This window comes from Oncorhynchus gorbuscha, linkage group LG20 (genome assembly GCF_021184085.1).
Source record: "Oncorhynchus gorbuscha isolate QuinsamMale2020 ecotype Even-year linkage group LG20, OgorEven_v1.0, whole genome shotgun sequence".
In the NCBI taxonomy this organism is placed as follows: Eukaryota; Metazoa; Chordata; class Actinopteri; order Salmoniformes; family Salmonidae; genus Oncorhynchus; species Oncorhynchus gorbuscha.
This window is the reverse complement of record NC_060192.1, coordinates 31,209,558-31,227,125: the sequence shown is the minus strand read 5'-3', so window position 1 is coordinate 31,227,125 and position 17,568 is coordinate 31,209,558. Positions and strand designations below refer to the sequence as shown.

The 17,568-nt window shown below is 42.8% G+C and overlaps 1 protein-coding gene across 1 annotated transcript in view; it reads left to right on the top strand.

The window, feature by feature from the left end:
• LOC124006750 (mitogen-activated protein kinase kinase kinase kinase 2-like) overlaps nt 1–17,543 on the top strand; it is a 29,879-nt gene extending 12,336 nt beyond the window's left edge. Inside the window, exons 21-32 of the mRNA XM_046316876.1 lie at nt 7,511–7,595; nt 7,689–7,768; nt 7,862–7,922; nt 8,005–8,125; nt 8,754–8,812; nt 8,931–9,034; nt 15,367–15,541; nt 15,683–15,751; nt 15,911–15,997; nt 16,166–16,236; nt 16,340–16,395; nt 16,512–17,543. Coding sequence (XP_046172832.1) covers nt 7,511–7,595; nt 7,689–7,768; nt 7,862–7,922; nt 8,005–8,125; nt 8,754–8,812; nt 8,931–9,034; nt 15,367–15,541; nt 15,683–15,751; nt 15,911–15,997; nt 16,166–16,236; nt 16,340–16,395; nt 16,512–16,599 — 1,056 coding nt within the window. The 3' untranslated portion in view covers nt 16,600–17,543. The remainder of the gene's footprint in view (nt 1–7,510; nt 7,596–7,688; nt 7,769–7,861; nt 7,923–8,004; nt 8,126–8,753; nt 8,813–8,930; nt 9,035–15,366; nt 15,542–15,682; nt 15,752–15,910; nt 15,998–16,165; nt 16,237–16,339; nt 16,396–16,511) is intronic.
• Nucleotides 17,544–17,568: the final 25 nt, after the last annotated feature.

The following is a 17,568-nucleotide window of genomic DNA, read 5'->3' as shown; positions in this document are numbered from 1 at the left end:
CAGTGATTTTTGCAGTTCGTTCCAGTCATTGGCAGCAGAGAATCACCAGCAGCAAGAGCAGTTTCATCATTGATGCATACAGAGAAAAGAGTCGGCCTGAGAATTAAACCCTGTGGCACCACCAGAGAGACTGCCAGAGGTCCGGACAACAGGCCCTCCGATTTGACACACTGAACTCTATCAGAGAAGTAGTTGGTAAACCAGGCGAGACAATCATTTGAGAAACCAAGGCTGTCGAGTCTGCCAATAAGAATGTGGTGATTGACCGTGTCGAAAGCCTTGGCCAGATCAATGAATACGGCTGCACATTACATTTACATTTAAGTCATTTAGCAGACGCTCTTATCCAGAGCGACTTACAAATTGGTGCATTCACCTTATGACATCCAGTGGAACAGTCACTTTACAATAGTGCATCTAAATCTTAAAGGGGGGGGGGGGGTGAGAGAGATTACTTATCCTATCCTAGGTATTCCTTAAAGAGGTGGGGTTTCAGGTGTCTCCGGAAGGTGGTGATTGACTCCGCTGTCCTGGCGTCGTGAGGGAGTTTGTTCCACCATTGGGGGGGCCAGAGCAGCGAACAGTTTTGACTGGGCTGAGCGGGAGCTGTACTTCCTCAGTGGTAAGGAGGCGAGCAGGCCAGAGGTGGATGAATGCAGTGCCCTTGTTTGGGTGTAGGGCCTGATCAGAGCCTGGAGGTACTGCACAGTAATGTCTCTTATCGATTATGATATCGTTTTGGACCTTGAGCGTGGCTGAGGTGCACCCATAACCAGCTCTGAAACCAGATTGCATAGCGGAGAAGGTACGGTGGGATTCGAAATGGTCGTTAATATGTTTGTTAACTTGGCTCTCGAAGACCTTAAAGACAGGGTAGGATAGATATGGGTTTGTAGCAGTTTGGGTCTAGAGTGTCACCCCCTTTGAAGAGGGGTGTCACGAACCGGTTCAAAGCCCGTAACAAAAGGGAGACAACGTGGAGATAAGGAGTAACAAATTATATATATTTAATAAATAAGTAACTAAGTATAATATACAATGGTGTGTGTAATCAGTAATCAGTAGTGTAAGTGAGTGTTTTGCAGGCATGAAGGTGATAATGCAGGGTGTTGAAAGATGCTAACGCAAACAACCAAAAAACCACCAAGAAACACAACAAAATCTATAAAGGTGTCTGCATGGAGAGAGTCTCCTCCATGAATGTGGAAGAGGTCTATTTATCCTGGGACAAACCTGGCCCAGGTGTTTCACATGTAGCTGACGACCCTCCCAACTCCGCCCACCGGCATCCTAATAAGGAAACAAGAACAAAGAGAGAATACGGCAGACAGAGTGGGAGGGTCGTCACAGTGGGATGACCTCGGCAGCTTTCCAATCTTTGGGAATCTCAAGCGGTACGAAAGAGAGGTTGAATAGGCTAGTAATAGGGGTTGCAACAATTTCGGCAGATAATTTTATAAGAGGGTCTAGATTGTCTAGCCCGGCTTATTTGTAGGGGTCCAGATTTTGCAGCTCTTTCAGAACATCAGCTATCTGGATTTGGGTGAAGGAGATATGGTGGAGGCTTGGGCAGGTTAGGGGTAGCCAGGTGGAAAGCATGGCCAACCGTAGAGAAATGCTTATTGAAATTCTCAATTATAGTCGATTTATCGGTGGAAACAGTGTTTCCTAGCCTCAGAGCAGTGGGCAGCTGGGAGGAGGTGCTCTTATTCTCCATGGACTTTACAGTGTCCCAGAACTTTTTTGTTTGTACTACAGGATGCACATTTCTGTTTGCCTTAGGAAAGCTAACTGCCTGTGTATATTTGTTCCTAACTTCCCTGAAAAGTTGCATATCACGGGGGCTGTTCGATGCTAATGCAGAACGCCACAGGATGTTTTTGTGCTGGTCAAGGGCAGACAGGTCTGGAGTGAACCAAGGACAATCTATTCCTAGTTCTAATTTTTTTTTTGAATGGAGCATGCTTATTTAAGATGGTGACGAAGGAACTTTTAAAGAAATAACCAGGCATCCTCTACTGACGGGATGAGGTCAATGTCATTCCAGGATAATCCGGCCAGGTCGAATAGAAAGGCCTGCTCGCAGAAGTGTTTTAGGGAGCGTTTGACAGTGATGAGGGGTGGTCGTTTGATCGCAGACCTATTACGGATGCAGGCAATGAGGCAGTGATCGCTGAGATCTTGATTGAAAACAGCAGATGTGTATTTGGAGGGCGAGTTAGTTAGGATGATATCTATGAGGGTGCCTGTGTTTATGGATTTGGGTTGTACCTGGTAGGTTCATTGATAATTTGTGTGAGATTGAGGGCATCAAGCTTAGATTGTAGGTTGGCTGTGGTGTTAAGCATGTCCCAGTTTAGGTCACCTAACAGCACAAGCTCTGAAGGTAGATGGGGGGGCAATCAATTCACATATAGTGTCGAGGGCACAGCTGGGGGCTGAGGGTAGCAAGTGGCCACGGTGAGAGACTTGTTTCTGGAAAGGTGAATTTTTAGAAGTAGAAGCTCAAATTGTTTGGGTACAGACCTGGATAGTAGGACAGAACTCTGCAGGCTATCTTTGCAGTAGATTGCAACACCGCCCCCTTTGGCAGTTCTATCTTGGCGGAAAATGTTATAGTTTGGGATGGAGATTTCAGGGTTTTTGGTGGTTTTCCTAAGCCAGGATTCAGACATGGCTAAGACACCCGGGTTGGCAGAGTGCTAAAGGAGTGAGTAAAACAAACTTAGGGAGGAGGCTTCTAATGTCAACATGCATGAAACCAAGGCTTTTACTGTTACACAAGTCAACAAATGAGAGCACCTGGGGAGTGGGAGTGGAGCTAGGCACTGCAGGACCCGGATTAACCTCTACATCACCAGAGGAACAGAGGAGAAGTAGGATAAGGGTAAGATAAGCAATCTTAGGGATGACATGCCAGCAAAAAGCCCTAACACTACACGTCCAAGTATATCTGACCAAATTATGAAAGACAAGAATTGTACTTTGAATTAAAGTCAATGTGGAAGAGGTGAAGAAATGATTGTCTATCAACATTGACAAGCCACTGGGGTCTTGACAATCTGGATTGAAAATTACTGAGGATAATAGTGGATGATATTGCCACTCCTATTTGCCACATCTTCAATTTAAAGCCTGATAGAAAGTGTCTGCCATCAGGCCCCGGGGAAGCTAAAGTCAGTCTGGTACCCTTGAATAGTAAAACCTCCTTTTACTGGCTCAAGTAACTGACCAATCAGCCTGTTACCAACCCTTAGTAAACTTCTGGAAAAATTTGTTTGACCAGATACAATGCTATTTCACAGTAAACAAATTGACAACAGACTTTCAGCACGCATATAAAGGACACTGAACAAGCACAGCACTTACACAAATTACTGATGATTGGCTGAGAGAAATTTATGATAAAATGATTGTGGGGGCTGTCTTGTTAGACTCCAGTGTAGCTTTTGACATTAGTGATCATAGTCTGCTGCTGGAAAACCGTGTGTGTTATGGCTTTACACCCCCTGCTATAATGTGTATAAAGAGTTACTTGTCTAACCGAACACAGCGGGTGTTCTTTAATGGAAGCCTCTCAAACATAATCCAGGTAGAAGCAGGAATTCCCCAGGGTAGGAACCTTGCTTTTTACTAACAACATGCCACTGGCTTTGAGTAAGGTCAGTGTGTCTATGTATGCGGATGACTCAACACTATACATGTCAGCTACTACAGCGACTGAAATGACTGCAACACCTAACAAAGAGCTGCAGTTAGTTTAGGAATGGGTAGCAAGGAATAAGTTAGTCCTAAATATTTCCAAAACTGAAATCATTGTATTTGGGACAAATCATTCGCTAAACCTCAACTACATTTCGTAATGAGTAATGTGGAAATTGAGGAAGTTGAGGTGACTAACTGCTTGGAGTTACTCTGGATTGTAAACTGTCATGGTCAAAACATATTGATACAACAGTAGCTAAAATGGAGAGAAGTATATCAATAATAAATCGATGCGCTGCCTTTTTTAACAACACTATCAACAAGGCAGGTCCTACAGGCCCTAGTTTTGTAACACCTGGACTACTGTTCAGTCATGTGGTCAGGTGCCACAAAGAAGGACTTGGGAAAATTGCAGTTGACTCAGAACAGGGCAGAACGGCTGGCCCTTAAAAGTACACAGAGAGCTAACATTAATGATATGCATGTCAATCTCTCATGGCTCAAAGTGGAAGAGGGATTGCATCATCATTACTTGTTTTCGTAAGAGGTGTTGACAAGCTGAAGGTACCGAGCTGTCTGTTTAAACTAATAGCACACAGCTCAGAGACCCATGCATACCCCACAAGACATTTCACCAGAGGTCTCTTCACAGTCCCCAAGTCCAGAACAGACTATGGGAGGTGCACAATACTACATAGAGCCATGACTACATGGAACTCTCCACATCAGGTAACAGCAGTAGAATCATATTTAAAAATCATGTAGAAATACAGCTTACAGAACAGCAGGGACTGTGAAGTAACACAGAGGCACAGACGCATGCATACACACATAACATACGCACTATGCACACACGTATACCTAGATTTTGTGTTGTAGATATGTGGTAGTGGAGTATGGACCTGAGGGCACATACTTAGTGTGTTGTGAATAACTGCCTTAATTCTGCCGGAACCCAGGAAGAGTAGCTGAATGGGGATCCATAATAAATACATATATATACACTGCTCACTTAAACAACACAATGTAACTCCAAGTCAAGCACACTTCTGTGAAATCAAACTGTCCAGTTAGGAAGCAACACTGATTACATTTCAATTTCACATGCTGTTGTGCAAATGGAATAGACAACAGTTGGAAATTATAGGCAATTAGCAAGACACCCCCAATAAAGGAGTGGTTCTGCAGGTGATAACCACAGACCACTTCTATTCCTATGCTTCCTGGCTGATATTTTGCTCACTTTTGAATGCTGGTGGTGCTTTCACTCTAGTGGTAGCATGAGACGGAGTCTACAACCCACAGAAATGGCTCAGGTAGTGCAGCTCATCCATGATGGCACATCAATGTGAGCTGTGGCAAGAAGGTTTGCTGTGTCTGTCAGCGTAATGTCCAGAGCATGGAGGCGCTACCAGGAGACAGGCCAGTACATCAGGAGATGTGGAGGAGGCCGTAGGAGGGCAACAACCCAGCAGCAGGACCGCTACCTCCGCCTTTGTGCAAGGAGGAGCAGGAGGAGCACTGCCAGAGCCCTGCAAAATGACCTCCAGCAGGCCACAAATGTGCATGTGTCTGCTCAAACGGTCAGAAACCGACTCCATGAGGGTGGTATGAGGGCCCGACGTCCACAGGTGGGGGTTGTGCTTACAGCCCAACACCGTGCAGGACGTTTGGCATTTGCCAGAGAACACCAAGATTGGCAAATTGGCCACTGGCGCCCTGTGCTCTTCACAGATGAAAGCAGGTTCACACTGAGCACATGTGACAGACGTGGAGAACGTTCTGCCTGCAACATCCTCCAACATGACCGTTTTGGCTGTGGGTCAGTCGTGGTGTGGGGTGGCATCTCTTTGGGGAGCCGCACAGCCCTCCATGTGCTTGCCAGAGGTAGCCTGACTGCCATTAGGTACCGAGATGAGATCCTCAGACCCCTTGTGAGTTCATATTCTGGTGCGGTTGGCCCTGGGTTCCTACTAATGCAAGACAATGCTAGACCTCATGTGGCTGGAGTGTGTCAGCAGTTCCTGCAAGAGGAAGACATTGATGCTATGGACTGGCCAGCCCGTTCCCCAGACCTGAATCCAATTGAGCACATCTGGGACATCATGTCTCGCTCCATCCACCAACGCCACGTTGCACCACAGACTGTCCAGGAGTTGGCAGATGCTTTAGTCCAGGTCTGGGAGGAGATCCCTCAGGAGACCATCCGCCACCTCATCAGGAGCATGCCAGGCGTTGTAGGGAGGTCATACAGGCACATGGAGGCCACACACACTACTGAGCCTCATTTTGACTTGTTTTAAGGACATTACATCAAAGTTGGATCAGCCTGTAGTGTGGTTTTCCACTTTCATTTTGAGTGTGACTCCAAATCCAGACCTCCATGGGTTGATAAATTTGATTTCCATTACATAGTTGAATGTGCTGACAATAAAATCACACAAAAATTATCAAAGAAAAAAAGTATTTAATAAGAATATTTCATTCATTCAGATCTAGAATGTGTTATTTTAGTGTTCCCTTTATTTTTTTGAGCAGTGTGTATGTATATATATATGGGGTAAGGGGACTAGGTAACAGGATATAAGATAAACAGAGTAGCAGCAGCTTGCGTCTGGGTGGGTGTTTAAAGTCAGTATAAATGTCTGTGCTTATTATGTGTTTGTGTGTGTGTTGGAGTGACAGTGTGTGAGTGTGTAGGTCCCTGTGAGTGTGCATAGAGACAGTCTGTGTAGCTATGTATCAGTCTTATTGCTTGAGGATAGAAGTTGTTCAAGAGCCTGTTGGTGTCAGACTTGATGCACTGGTACCGCCTGCCATGCGGAAAGCAGAGAGAATAGTCTATGGCTTAGGTGGTTGGAATCTTTAACAATATTCCTGGTGAACAGGCAGTAAAGGAGGGGACTAAGCACACAACCCTGTGGGGCCCCTGTGTTGAGGGTCAACGTGGCGGAGGTGATGTTGCCTACCGTCACCACCTATGGTCGGCCCATCAGGAAGTCGATGATCCAGTTGCAGAGGGAGGTTGTTCAGACCCAAAGTCCTAAGCTTGGTGACGAGCTTGGAGGTGACAGTGGGGTTTTATAACGCTGAGCTGTAGTCAATGAACAGCATTCTCACATAGGTTTTCCTCTTGTTTAGGTGGGTGAGGGCAATGTGGAGAGCAATTGAGATTGCATCGCCTATGGATCTGTTGGGGCAGTATGCAAATTGAGTGGATCTAGGGTGTCTGGGATGGTGGAGTTAATGTGTGCCATAACCAGCCTCTCAAAGCACTTCATGACCACAGAAGTGAGTGCCACAGGGCGGTGGTCATTGTGGCAGGAAGTCTTAGAGTTCTTGAGGACAGGAATGATGGTGGTCATCTTAAAACATGTGGTGATTACAGACTGGGACAAGGAGAGGTTGAAAATGAATATGAATATGCCTGCCAGCTGTTCTGCGCATGCTCTGAGAACGCGCCCTGCTATACCTGATTTAAAGACCTTTCTCACATCGGCATTGGAGAGCGAGATCACCCAATCCTCTGGGTCGGTGACGGCCCTCACACCCAGCACAATGTTGTTGTTGTCAAAGCGTGCATAAAATGCATTGAGTTCGTCTGGTAGAGTGTCATTGTTGGGCAGATCACAGTTGGGTCTTCCTTTGTATTCCGTAATAGACTGTATCCCCTACCACATTCGGCGTGTGTAGTATGATTTCACCTTACTACTATATTGCCTTTTTCTTGTTTGATAACTCTGCGGAGGTCATAGCGGGTCTGAAATTATGTACAGTGCATATTGACCCACACAATCTTTTCCAGATGGGAGCCTGTTTTTCCAAGGTGTTTAATGGCTGTCCATTGAAGATTCACTGTGCTGTCACATGGGTCCTGCCAAAGACTAAAGGTACGCACAGGTTATAAAGACAAACAATAGGTAAATGGAGCTTCTGTCAAACCAGTCAGATCTCAGGGATAATGTCTGACTTTCCTCCCTCAGATCAACACCTCATCCTGGGGACGGAGGAGGGCATCTACACCCTGAACCTCAACGAGCTCCATGAGGACACCATGGAGAAGGTAGCTACCATCAATTGGCTTAACACAAAAAGCAGTGTTGCACTACCTGTCATTTTTTTGTTTTAATGTATTATTATGTATATATTTTTACAGTTATTACCCCAGAGGTGCAGCTGGCTGTATGTCATGAACAACGTGCTAATGTCTATCTCAGGTAGGGCCCTCCGTGTCTCCACCACACCCTAATACTTCTGTTCTATCTAGATGTGTGTGTTGACTGTCTTTGTGCTCCGTAGGGAAATCATCCCAGCTGTGCTCGCAGAGGCTGACTACCCTGTTTGACCGTAGACATCTGCAGAAGAGGCAGGGCCACCTGTACATCAACGCCCACCGCCTCACTGAGAGGATCAACTCAAGGTAGGGACACCCCACCACTGATCAGAAGGAGGCTGTAGTGAAAATACCAATGGTTTATATATATACACTAGATAACTAATAGGGGGCGCTGTGTTGAAGCCACTGACTCCATCTTGGCATTCTCCCAATGTTCACAAAAATACTTTGGACACTATAGAAATCCATTTATCAATGTCTACATTTGTGTTTGCCACGTGTATTCCATTACAGACACTTTAATGCATACCTTTAAATTATATTTTGTGAGCTAAACATACAAATAGAAAATGAAAAATATATACAAACATTTTCCTTCGTGTAGTAAAAAAAAATATATATATATGTATATGTAACTGCCCCCACTACAACAATAACATACTAAATGCATGGAATTTGGACCTTGAAACATTTAATTGGAATACAGTAGAATTTCATTCATTCCTATGGAGGACTGCTCCTACTGGGAAGTGCCAATATAGCCAACAGGGGGCTTCAAAGCCTCTCAATGGCCAATACATAGCATCAGCAATCCAGGGTTTCTATATATCATTGGAAAATACCAGAGCACTGATACTAACATGAGAGGAACGGAAATCATCCTGGAAATTGTACCCAAACAAATGTCATGTTAATGTGTTCTCTGTTTTAGAAAGTTTTCTGTGTCTGGGAAGATATCAGACACCAAAGGCTGTCGACGCTGCAGTGTTGGTAAGAAACATGTTATTTTAGTCTAAAATGGAGGTGTACTGGACAGTATCTATGACTAAGATGACATCTCTCTCTCCCTTTCTTTCTGTCTCCCTTCTGCCTTATCAATGCTTCTCAGTGCATAACCCGTACACTGACAGCACATTTTTGTGTGCTGTTGTACCAACTGGCCTTGTCCTACTTCTATGGTATGAGCCTCTTCAGAAGTTCATGCAACTCAAGGTGTGTGATCCCAATGCACATATATACAATTCTAGCATAGCTTTTTTTTAAATATATACAGTGCCTTGCGAAAGTATTCGGCCCCCTTGAACTTTGCGAACTTTTGACACATTTCAGGCTTCAAACATAAAGATATAAAACTGTATTTTTTTGTGAAGAATCAACAACAAGTGGGACACAATCATGATGTGGAACGACATTTATTGGATATTTCACTTTTTTAACAAATCAAAAACTGAAAAATTGGGCGTGCAAAATTATTCAGCCCCTTTACTTTCAGTGCAGCAAACTCTCTCCAGAAGTTCAGTGAGGATCTCTGAATGATCCAATGTTGACCTAAATGACTAATGATGATAAATACAATCCACCTGTGTGTAATCAAGTCTCCGTATAAATGCACCTGCACTGTGATAGTCTCAGAGGTCCGTTAAAAGCGCAGAGAGCATCATGAAGAACAAGAAACACACCAGGCAGGTCCGAGATACTGTTGTGAAGAAGTTTAAAGCCGGATTTGGATACAAAAAGATTTCCCAAGCTTTAAACAGCCCAAGGAGCACTGTGCAAGCAATAATATTGAATTGGAAGGAGTATCAGACCACTGCAAATCTACCAAGACCTGGCCGTCCCTCTAAACTTTCAGCTCATACAAGGAGAAGACTGATCAGAGATGCAGCCAAGAGGCCCATGATCACTCTGGATGAACTGTAGAGATCTACAGCTGAGGTGGGAGACTCTGTCCATAGGACAACAATCAGTCGTATATTGCACAAATCTGGCCTTTATGGAAGAGTGGCAAGAAGAAAGCCATTTCTTAAAGATATCCATAAAAAGTGTTGTTTAAAGTTTGCCACAAGCCACCTGGGAGACACACCTACCATGAGGAAGAAGGTGCTCTGGTCAGATGAAACCAAAATTGAACTTTTTGGCAACAATGCAAAACTTTATGTTTGGCGTAAAAGCAACACAGCTCATCACCCTGAACACACCATCCCCACTGTCAAACATGGTGGTGGCAGCATCATGGTTTGGGCCTGCTTTTCTTCAGCAGGGACAGGGAAGATGGTTCAAATTGATGGGAAGATGGATGGAGCCAAATACAGGACCATTCTGGAAGAAAACCTGATTGAGTCTGCAAAAGACCTGAGACTGGGATGGAGATTTGTCTTCCAACAAGACAATGATCCAAACAATAAAGCAAAATCTACAATGGAATGGTTAAAAAATAAACATATCCAGGTGTTAGAATGGCCAAGTCAAAGTCCAGACCTGAATCTGTGGAAAGAACTGTAAACTGCTGTTCACAAATGCTCTCCATCCAACCTCACTGAGCTCGAGCTGTTTTGCAAGGAGGAATGGGAAAAAAATTCAGTCTCTCGATGTGCAAAACTGATAGAGACATACCCCAAGCGACTTACAGCTGTAATCGCAGCAAAAGGTGGCGCTACAAAGTATTAACTTAAGGGGGCTGAATAATTTTGCACTCCCAATTTTTCAGTTTTTGCTTTGTTAAATATCCAATAAATGTCGTTCCACTTCATGATTGTGTCCCACTTGTTGTTGATTCTTCACAAAAAAATACAGTTTTATATCTTTATGTTTGAAGCCTGAAATGTGGCAAAAGTTTGCAAAGTTCAAGGGGGCCGAATACTTTCGCAAGGCACTGTGTGTGTGTGTATATATATATATATATATATATAGTACCAGTCAAAAGTTGACACACCTACACATTCCAGGGTTTTTCTTTATTTTACTATTTTCTATATTTCTATAACACATATGGAATCATGTAGTAACCAAAAAAGTGTTACTAAAATCAAAACATTTTTTTATATTTGAAATTCTTAGAAGTATCCACCCTTTGCCTTGATAACAGCTTTCACACTCTCTTGGCATTCTCTCAAGCAGCTTCATGAGTTAGTCACCTGGAATGCATTTCAATTAACAGGTGTGCCTGTTTAAAAGTTAATTTGTGGAATTTCTTTCCTTAATGCAAATCAGTTTTGTTATGGCAAGGTAGGAGTGGCATACAGAAGATAGCCCTATTTGGTCAAATACCAAGTCCATATTATGGCCAGAACAGCTCAAATAAGCAAAGAGAAACGACAGTCCATCATTACTTTAAGACATGAAGGTCAGTCAATCAGGAACATTTCAAGAACTTTAAAAGTTTCTTCAAGTGCAGTCGCAAAAACCATCAATCGCTATGATGAAACTGGCTCTCATGAGGACCGCCACAGGAAGGGAAGACCCAGAGTTACCTCTGCTGCAGAGGATAAGTTCATTAGAGTTACCAGCCTCAGAAATTGTAGCCCAAATAAATGCTTCACAGGGTTCAAGTAACAGAAACACATCTCAACGGCAACTGTTCAGAGGAGAATATGTGAATCAGGCCTTCATCAAATCTAATCAAATGTATTTATTTAGCCCTTCGTACATCAGCTGATATCTCAAAGTGCTGTACAGAAACCCAGCCTAAAACTCCAAACAGCAAGACATGCAGGTGTAGAAGCACGGTTGAATTGCTCCAAAGAAACCACTACTACAGGAAACCAATAAAAAGAAGAGACTTGCTTGGGCTAAGAAACACGAGCAATGTATATTAGACCAGTGGGAATCTGTCCCTTGGCTACCACAGCATTCTGCAGCAATACGCCATCCCATCTGGTTTGCACTTAGTGGGAGTTTCATTTGTTTTTCAACAATAACCCAACACACATCCAGGTTTTGTAACGGCTATTTGACCAAGAATGAGAGTGATGGAGTGCTGCATCAGATGACATGGCCTCCACAATAACCCAACCTCAACCCAATTGAGATGGTTTGGGATGAGTTGGACCGCAGAGTGAAGGAAAAGCAGCCAACAAGTGCTCAGCATATGTGGGAACTCCTTGAAGCATGTTGGAAAAGCAATCCAGGTGAAGCTGGTTGAGGGAACGCCAAGAGTGTTGTCGTGTCTTTACTATCATTAAATGTAAAGACTGTTATTTTATCAAATCAATTCTTAATGTAATTATCATTATTATGTGATGAAACTAATCATGTAAACTTGAATTAACTAGGAAGTCGGGGCACCACTGGAAAATGTTTGTTGTCTCTATTTCCCAAATCGACTCTTCATATATTTTCATATCTAATTGAGTACAGTCTTCTTTTAATGATGGTTAGTCTTTACCCTTCCATTAGTCTCATTCCAAACGTCGTAAAATTCTTGGTTTTCTGCACGAACCCAAGCTTAAATTATGAATCAGCGATATACAAATCCGCTTTAATTATTTATTTACTAACTAATGAAATCACAGAAATACATGAAAACACACACAATTAGTTCATACATTGGGTTGCTACATGATACAATGAAAAAGTCCCTAGTGGGCTAAGCTGATATGACAGCTTGGTAGACAAAAAGAAAGGGGTTGGACTGAGAAAGCAGAAAAGACAAATGGATTCACTACACACAGACTATAATTATATTCATTGAAATGCTAATCCTTTGTACATGAGCTCATTCGAGAATAATTGCAATGTACAGTTGAAGTCGGAAGTTTATATTTACATTTACATTGAAGTCATTTAGCAGACGCTCTTATCCAGAGCTATATACACTTTATAAACTAGTTTTTCAACCACTCCACAAATTTCTTGTTAACAAACTATAGTTTTGGCAAGTCGGTTAGGACATCTACTGCGTGCATGACACATTTCATTTTTCCAACAATTATTTACAGTCAGATTATTCCACTTATAGTTCACGGTATCACAATTCCAGTGGGTCAGAAGTCTACATACACTAAGTTGACTGCCTTTTTAAACAGCTTGTAAAATTCCAGAAAATGATGTCATGGCTTTAGAAGCTTCTGATAGGCTAATTGACATCATTTCAGTCAATTGGAGGTGTACCTGTGGATGTATTTCAAGGCCTACCTTCAAACTCAGTGCCTCCTTGCTTGACATCATGGGAATTATTTTTTTTTAATCAGCCAAAGACCTCAGAAAACAAATTGTAGACCTCCACAAATCTGGTTCATCCTTGGGAGCAATTTCCAAATGCCTGAAGGTACCACATTCATCTGTACAAACAATAGTACGCAAGTATAAACACCATGGGACCATGCAGCCATCATACCGCTCAGGATGGAGACGCGTTCTGTCTCCTAGAGATGAACGTACTTTGGTGCGAAAAGTGAAAATCAATCCCAGAACAACAGTAAAGGACCTTGTGAAGATGCTGGAGGAAACAGGTACAAAAGTATCTATATCCACAGTAAAATGAGTCCTATGTTGACATAACCTGAAAGCCCACTTCAGCAAGGAAGAAGCCACTGCTCCAAAACTGCCATTAAAAAAGCCCCTACTACGCTTTGCAACTGCACATGGGGACAAAGATCGTACTTTTTGGAGAAATGTCTTCTGGTCTGATAAAACAAAAATAGAACTCATTGGCAGTAACAACCCTCGTTATGTTTTGAGGAAAAAGGGGAAGGCTTGCAAGCCGATGAACACCATCTCAACCATGAAGCACGGGGGTGTTAGCATCATGTTGTGGGGGTGCTTTGCTGCAGGAGGGACTGGTGCACTTCACAAAATAGATGGCATCAAGAGGGATGAAAATATGTGGATATATTGACGCAACATCTCAAGACATCAGTCAGGAAGTTAAAGCTTGGTTGCAAATGGGTCTTCCAAATGGACAATGACCCCAAACAAAGCCCCGACCTTAATCCTATAGAAAATGTGTGGGCAGAACTGAAAAAGCATGTGTGAGCAAGGAGGCTTACATACCTGTCTCAGTTACACCAACTCTGTCAGGAGGAATGGGCCAAAATTCACCCAACTTATTGTGGGAAGCTTGTGGAAGGCTACCTGAGACGTTTGACCCAAGTTAAACAATTTAAAGACAATGCTACCAAATACTAATTGAGTGTATGTAAACTTCAGACCCACTGGGAATGTGATGAAAGCTAAAATCATTCTCTGCTATTATACTGACATTTCACTTTCTTAAAATAAAGTAGTGATCCTAACTGACCTAAAATTGAATTTTTACTTGGATTAAATATCAGGAATTGTGAAACTGAGTTTAAATGTTTTTGGCTAAGGTGTATGTAAACTTCCGACTTCAAATGTATATATATATTTGCGCCCATATGTCGTTGTTGTCTTCTCTGTTGGAATCCTCGGTCATCCTGTAGAGTCTCTGGTTAACTTTCATTGAAGTCAGTCTTTTGTGTTTGTAGGTGGTTAGGATGGATTCTTCAGAGTACCATTCGGAAATGTTCTCATAGAGTATATACTTCAGCGGTTGTCGGTAATCTTGTTCTAGGTTTCTGTAATTTCTAGCTGCAGACCAGTAAATATTCATCTAAGATTTGCTCTTAGTCTGTGGGGATTGATGGTCTCATAGTTTAACCATTTCCAGACGTGTAGCCAATACTCCACGTGATATAGTCTTGTCCTTTGGTAGAGTTGTAGTTTAAACCACTTCACACACCAGCGTCACCCGGCATGTTTTGGTCTTAACCATTCAAGGCGTCCAGCTTACTGTGGGTCTCTTTGGCATGAAATGTACATTTCGCCACAGGTGGTTTTATACATTTCATTAGAAAAGGGCGGTTCCATGATGCCAGATGTAATGGCTGGCCTAACGGGGGCGTGGCCATTGACAAGTTCAACTTTACATGGAAGAAAATTCTCTCATTTTCAAGGTTAATATCACTTTACATAGTTTCATGTTTAATCACATGTTTCACAATATTTAGATCTAAACCTGACAGCTGGGACACTTTAGGAGATACCGTCATGTGTGTTTCTTGTCCTTCATGAGATCACCAAATGAAACACACTCATCGTAACTGTCCCTTAAGCATCCACAGACCATTCTCAAAAGTAGAAATATTGTTTTAATTCTCCCATTTTGGGGATTTAGGAGTTTAGCCAAGTGAAGTCCTTTGTTCTCTCCGTGCTCTCTCCCTCTCTACTGCATGGCAGTTTCTACCCGATATTTATGACCTGAGGTACTAAATCTGGTTTGGAGAGAGATTGAGGGAGGGAGAGCGGGGGGAGCCACGATCTACACCCAAAAAGGGCCACGTCATGACCGTGTGTAAACCTTTCATCAAGGCAAAGGGTGGTTTACACTTTTTTTTGGTTACTACATGATTCTATTTGTTTTTTCAAAGTTTTGATGTCTTCACTATTATTCTATAATGTAGAAATAAGTAAAAATAAAGAAAAACCCTTAAATGAGTAGGGGTGTCCAAACTATTGACTGCTACTGTATATAGAAAAGCAAAGAATTCTGACGATGTCCTCCCGCTCTCTCTTTCCCCTCTCAGTACATAGCTGTGAGTCTCCCAGAAACCCTCCCCATCTTTGAGCTGCTTGTCCTGGAGACTGATGAGCTGCCACAGGTGTGTGTAGGTGTGAGTAGGCTACAGACCCCTGTCAAGACCTGTGAGCGGGTCCACTTTGACATCATCCACCTGAATGACACACCAAGAGCCCAGTCAGGTACTGTAGATGGAATCGATGTCATTATTATTATGATAATCACCCTCCATCACTAATTGGATATTTTAATGTAGTTTTAATCTAGACAAACACCAGCAGAGTGTACAAGCTGTGATGCTATTGTTTGTGATGTTTTCACAGATAGTCGATCTATGAAGGTGATGCAGGTAACCCAGCTGGACAGAGACACAGTCCTGATCGGTCTGGAGAGTGAGTTCATCTTCTTTTTTTTCAATAGTCTTCTTTCAGTATCATTTGGTCAGGAACATTGGATGTGCTAGTGGTCTATTCAGAGCGATAAAGACTCTTGAATGAAAGAAAAAAAAGCAATGATTGAATTGTGACCTTTTCTCCATTGTACCTTTGCAGATACTGTGAACATTGTGAACCTGGATGGCAGCCCAAGCAAAGGGATGACCTCAACGTTGACCTTTGACTTTTCCATTGAGACTCTCGGTAAGGGAATAGATGTGTTCTGATTTCTAATAATTTAGCTTGGTGTCTGGATTGGAGCAGAGGAGGCTGCTGAGGGAGGGGGGGGGGCTCCTTTCCAGCCATTACTATGAGCCGTCCTCCCCTCAGCAGCCTCAACTGTATAGGAGGTGAATAAATTGTTCTTTGCAGTATGTTTGCAGGACAGCGTTCTGGCTTTCTGGAAGCATGGGCTTAAAGGTAGAAGCCTACATAGTGATGAGGTAAGGCAAAACAAGTTTTTCATGCCAGGCCAGCTTTTCGGTGTTGTCAGACTCTCCTATTGAGAATAAAATGCTGTTGTGACATCTGTGATGTTTTTCATAGGTTACACAAGAGATCACGGATGAAAGTCGAATATTCAGAGTCTTGGGAACCTCAAGGCATGTCTCTTTAATTATAGGAATTTGATAGCAATTTGATAACAAAACATTTCTGTCAAATCATTGAAGCAAAATAAAAAATGTGTTGCACATTAACATATGCTTTCATTCCTCAGGGACATTATCTTGCAGAGTACTCCCACGGACAATCCATCAGCCTTAAGCAACTTGTACATCCTGACAGGTCATGAGAGTAGCTATTGAAGAAATCAGAGAATGGAGGACCTTCTGTCTCGAGGAAGTACACAGCAGTCTCCTGCTACTCCTAAAAGGACAAGCGCCAAGTCAATAAGAATGGAACAAGGAGCAAAGCTGCTTACAATGGCGAGTTGTTTGCGGAAGAGACACTGCAGGAACTGTCTGAGCTGTGATTGGAGTGGGTATCCTCAGGCTTTCTTCACATCCATGTGCCAAATGGACCTGTAAATATCAGTGGTTCTTAACATTACCATTGGTCTAGGCTACATAAAGATCTTGGCAAGGATTTAAAACCACACTTGTGTGCATTCATCTGACTGGTTCTGACTGGGAGAGTCCCCTCCCCAACTTTATCTCAAGACTGTCTAAGTCTGCAGTAACCCAGTACCAGTCTGGACAATACTTCCCATAGGGCTGTGGTGTCTGTACTGAAGGGAAGAAAAGTAGAGGTCACAGTGTCCATGGTGTGAGGTGGAAAGCAATGGTATCATGTAGTAGCAGCTCTGTGTGTAGGCTACCTGAGAAGAAGTTCTATGCAGTGAAAAACACTTATTCACCATGGGTTGATGCATAGGAGGCTGCTGAGTGAAGAATGGCTCATAATAGTGGCCGGAACGGAGCAAATGAAGGGCATTAAACACCTGGAAACCATGTGTTTGATGTATTTGATACCATTCTACTGATTCAGCTCCAGTCATTACCACAAGCCCGTTTTCCCAGATTAAGGTTCCACCAACCTCCTGTGGCTGATAGAGAATAAATATGGAAAACATAAGTGACAGCAATTGTTTTTTCAGTGTTATAATTAGCGGGATCAAAGGTCAACAAGATGTGATTTATAGAGGCCTATTAAATTTGTTGTGCTGTGAAGCTGGCTGCTATACTCGAAATAAAAACTGACCAGATGGATATTTGGTTCCCTGTCAAGCAGAAACAAATCATTCATATCCATATTTTTCTTATTTTATGTCCATA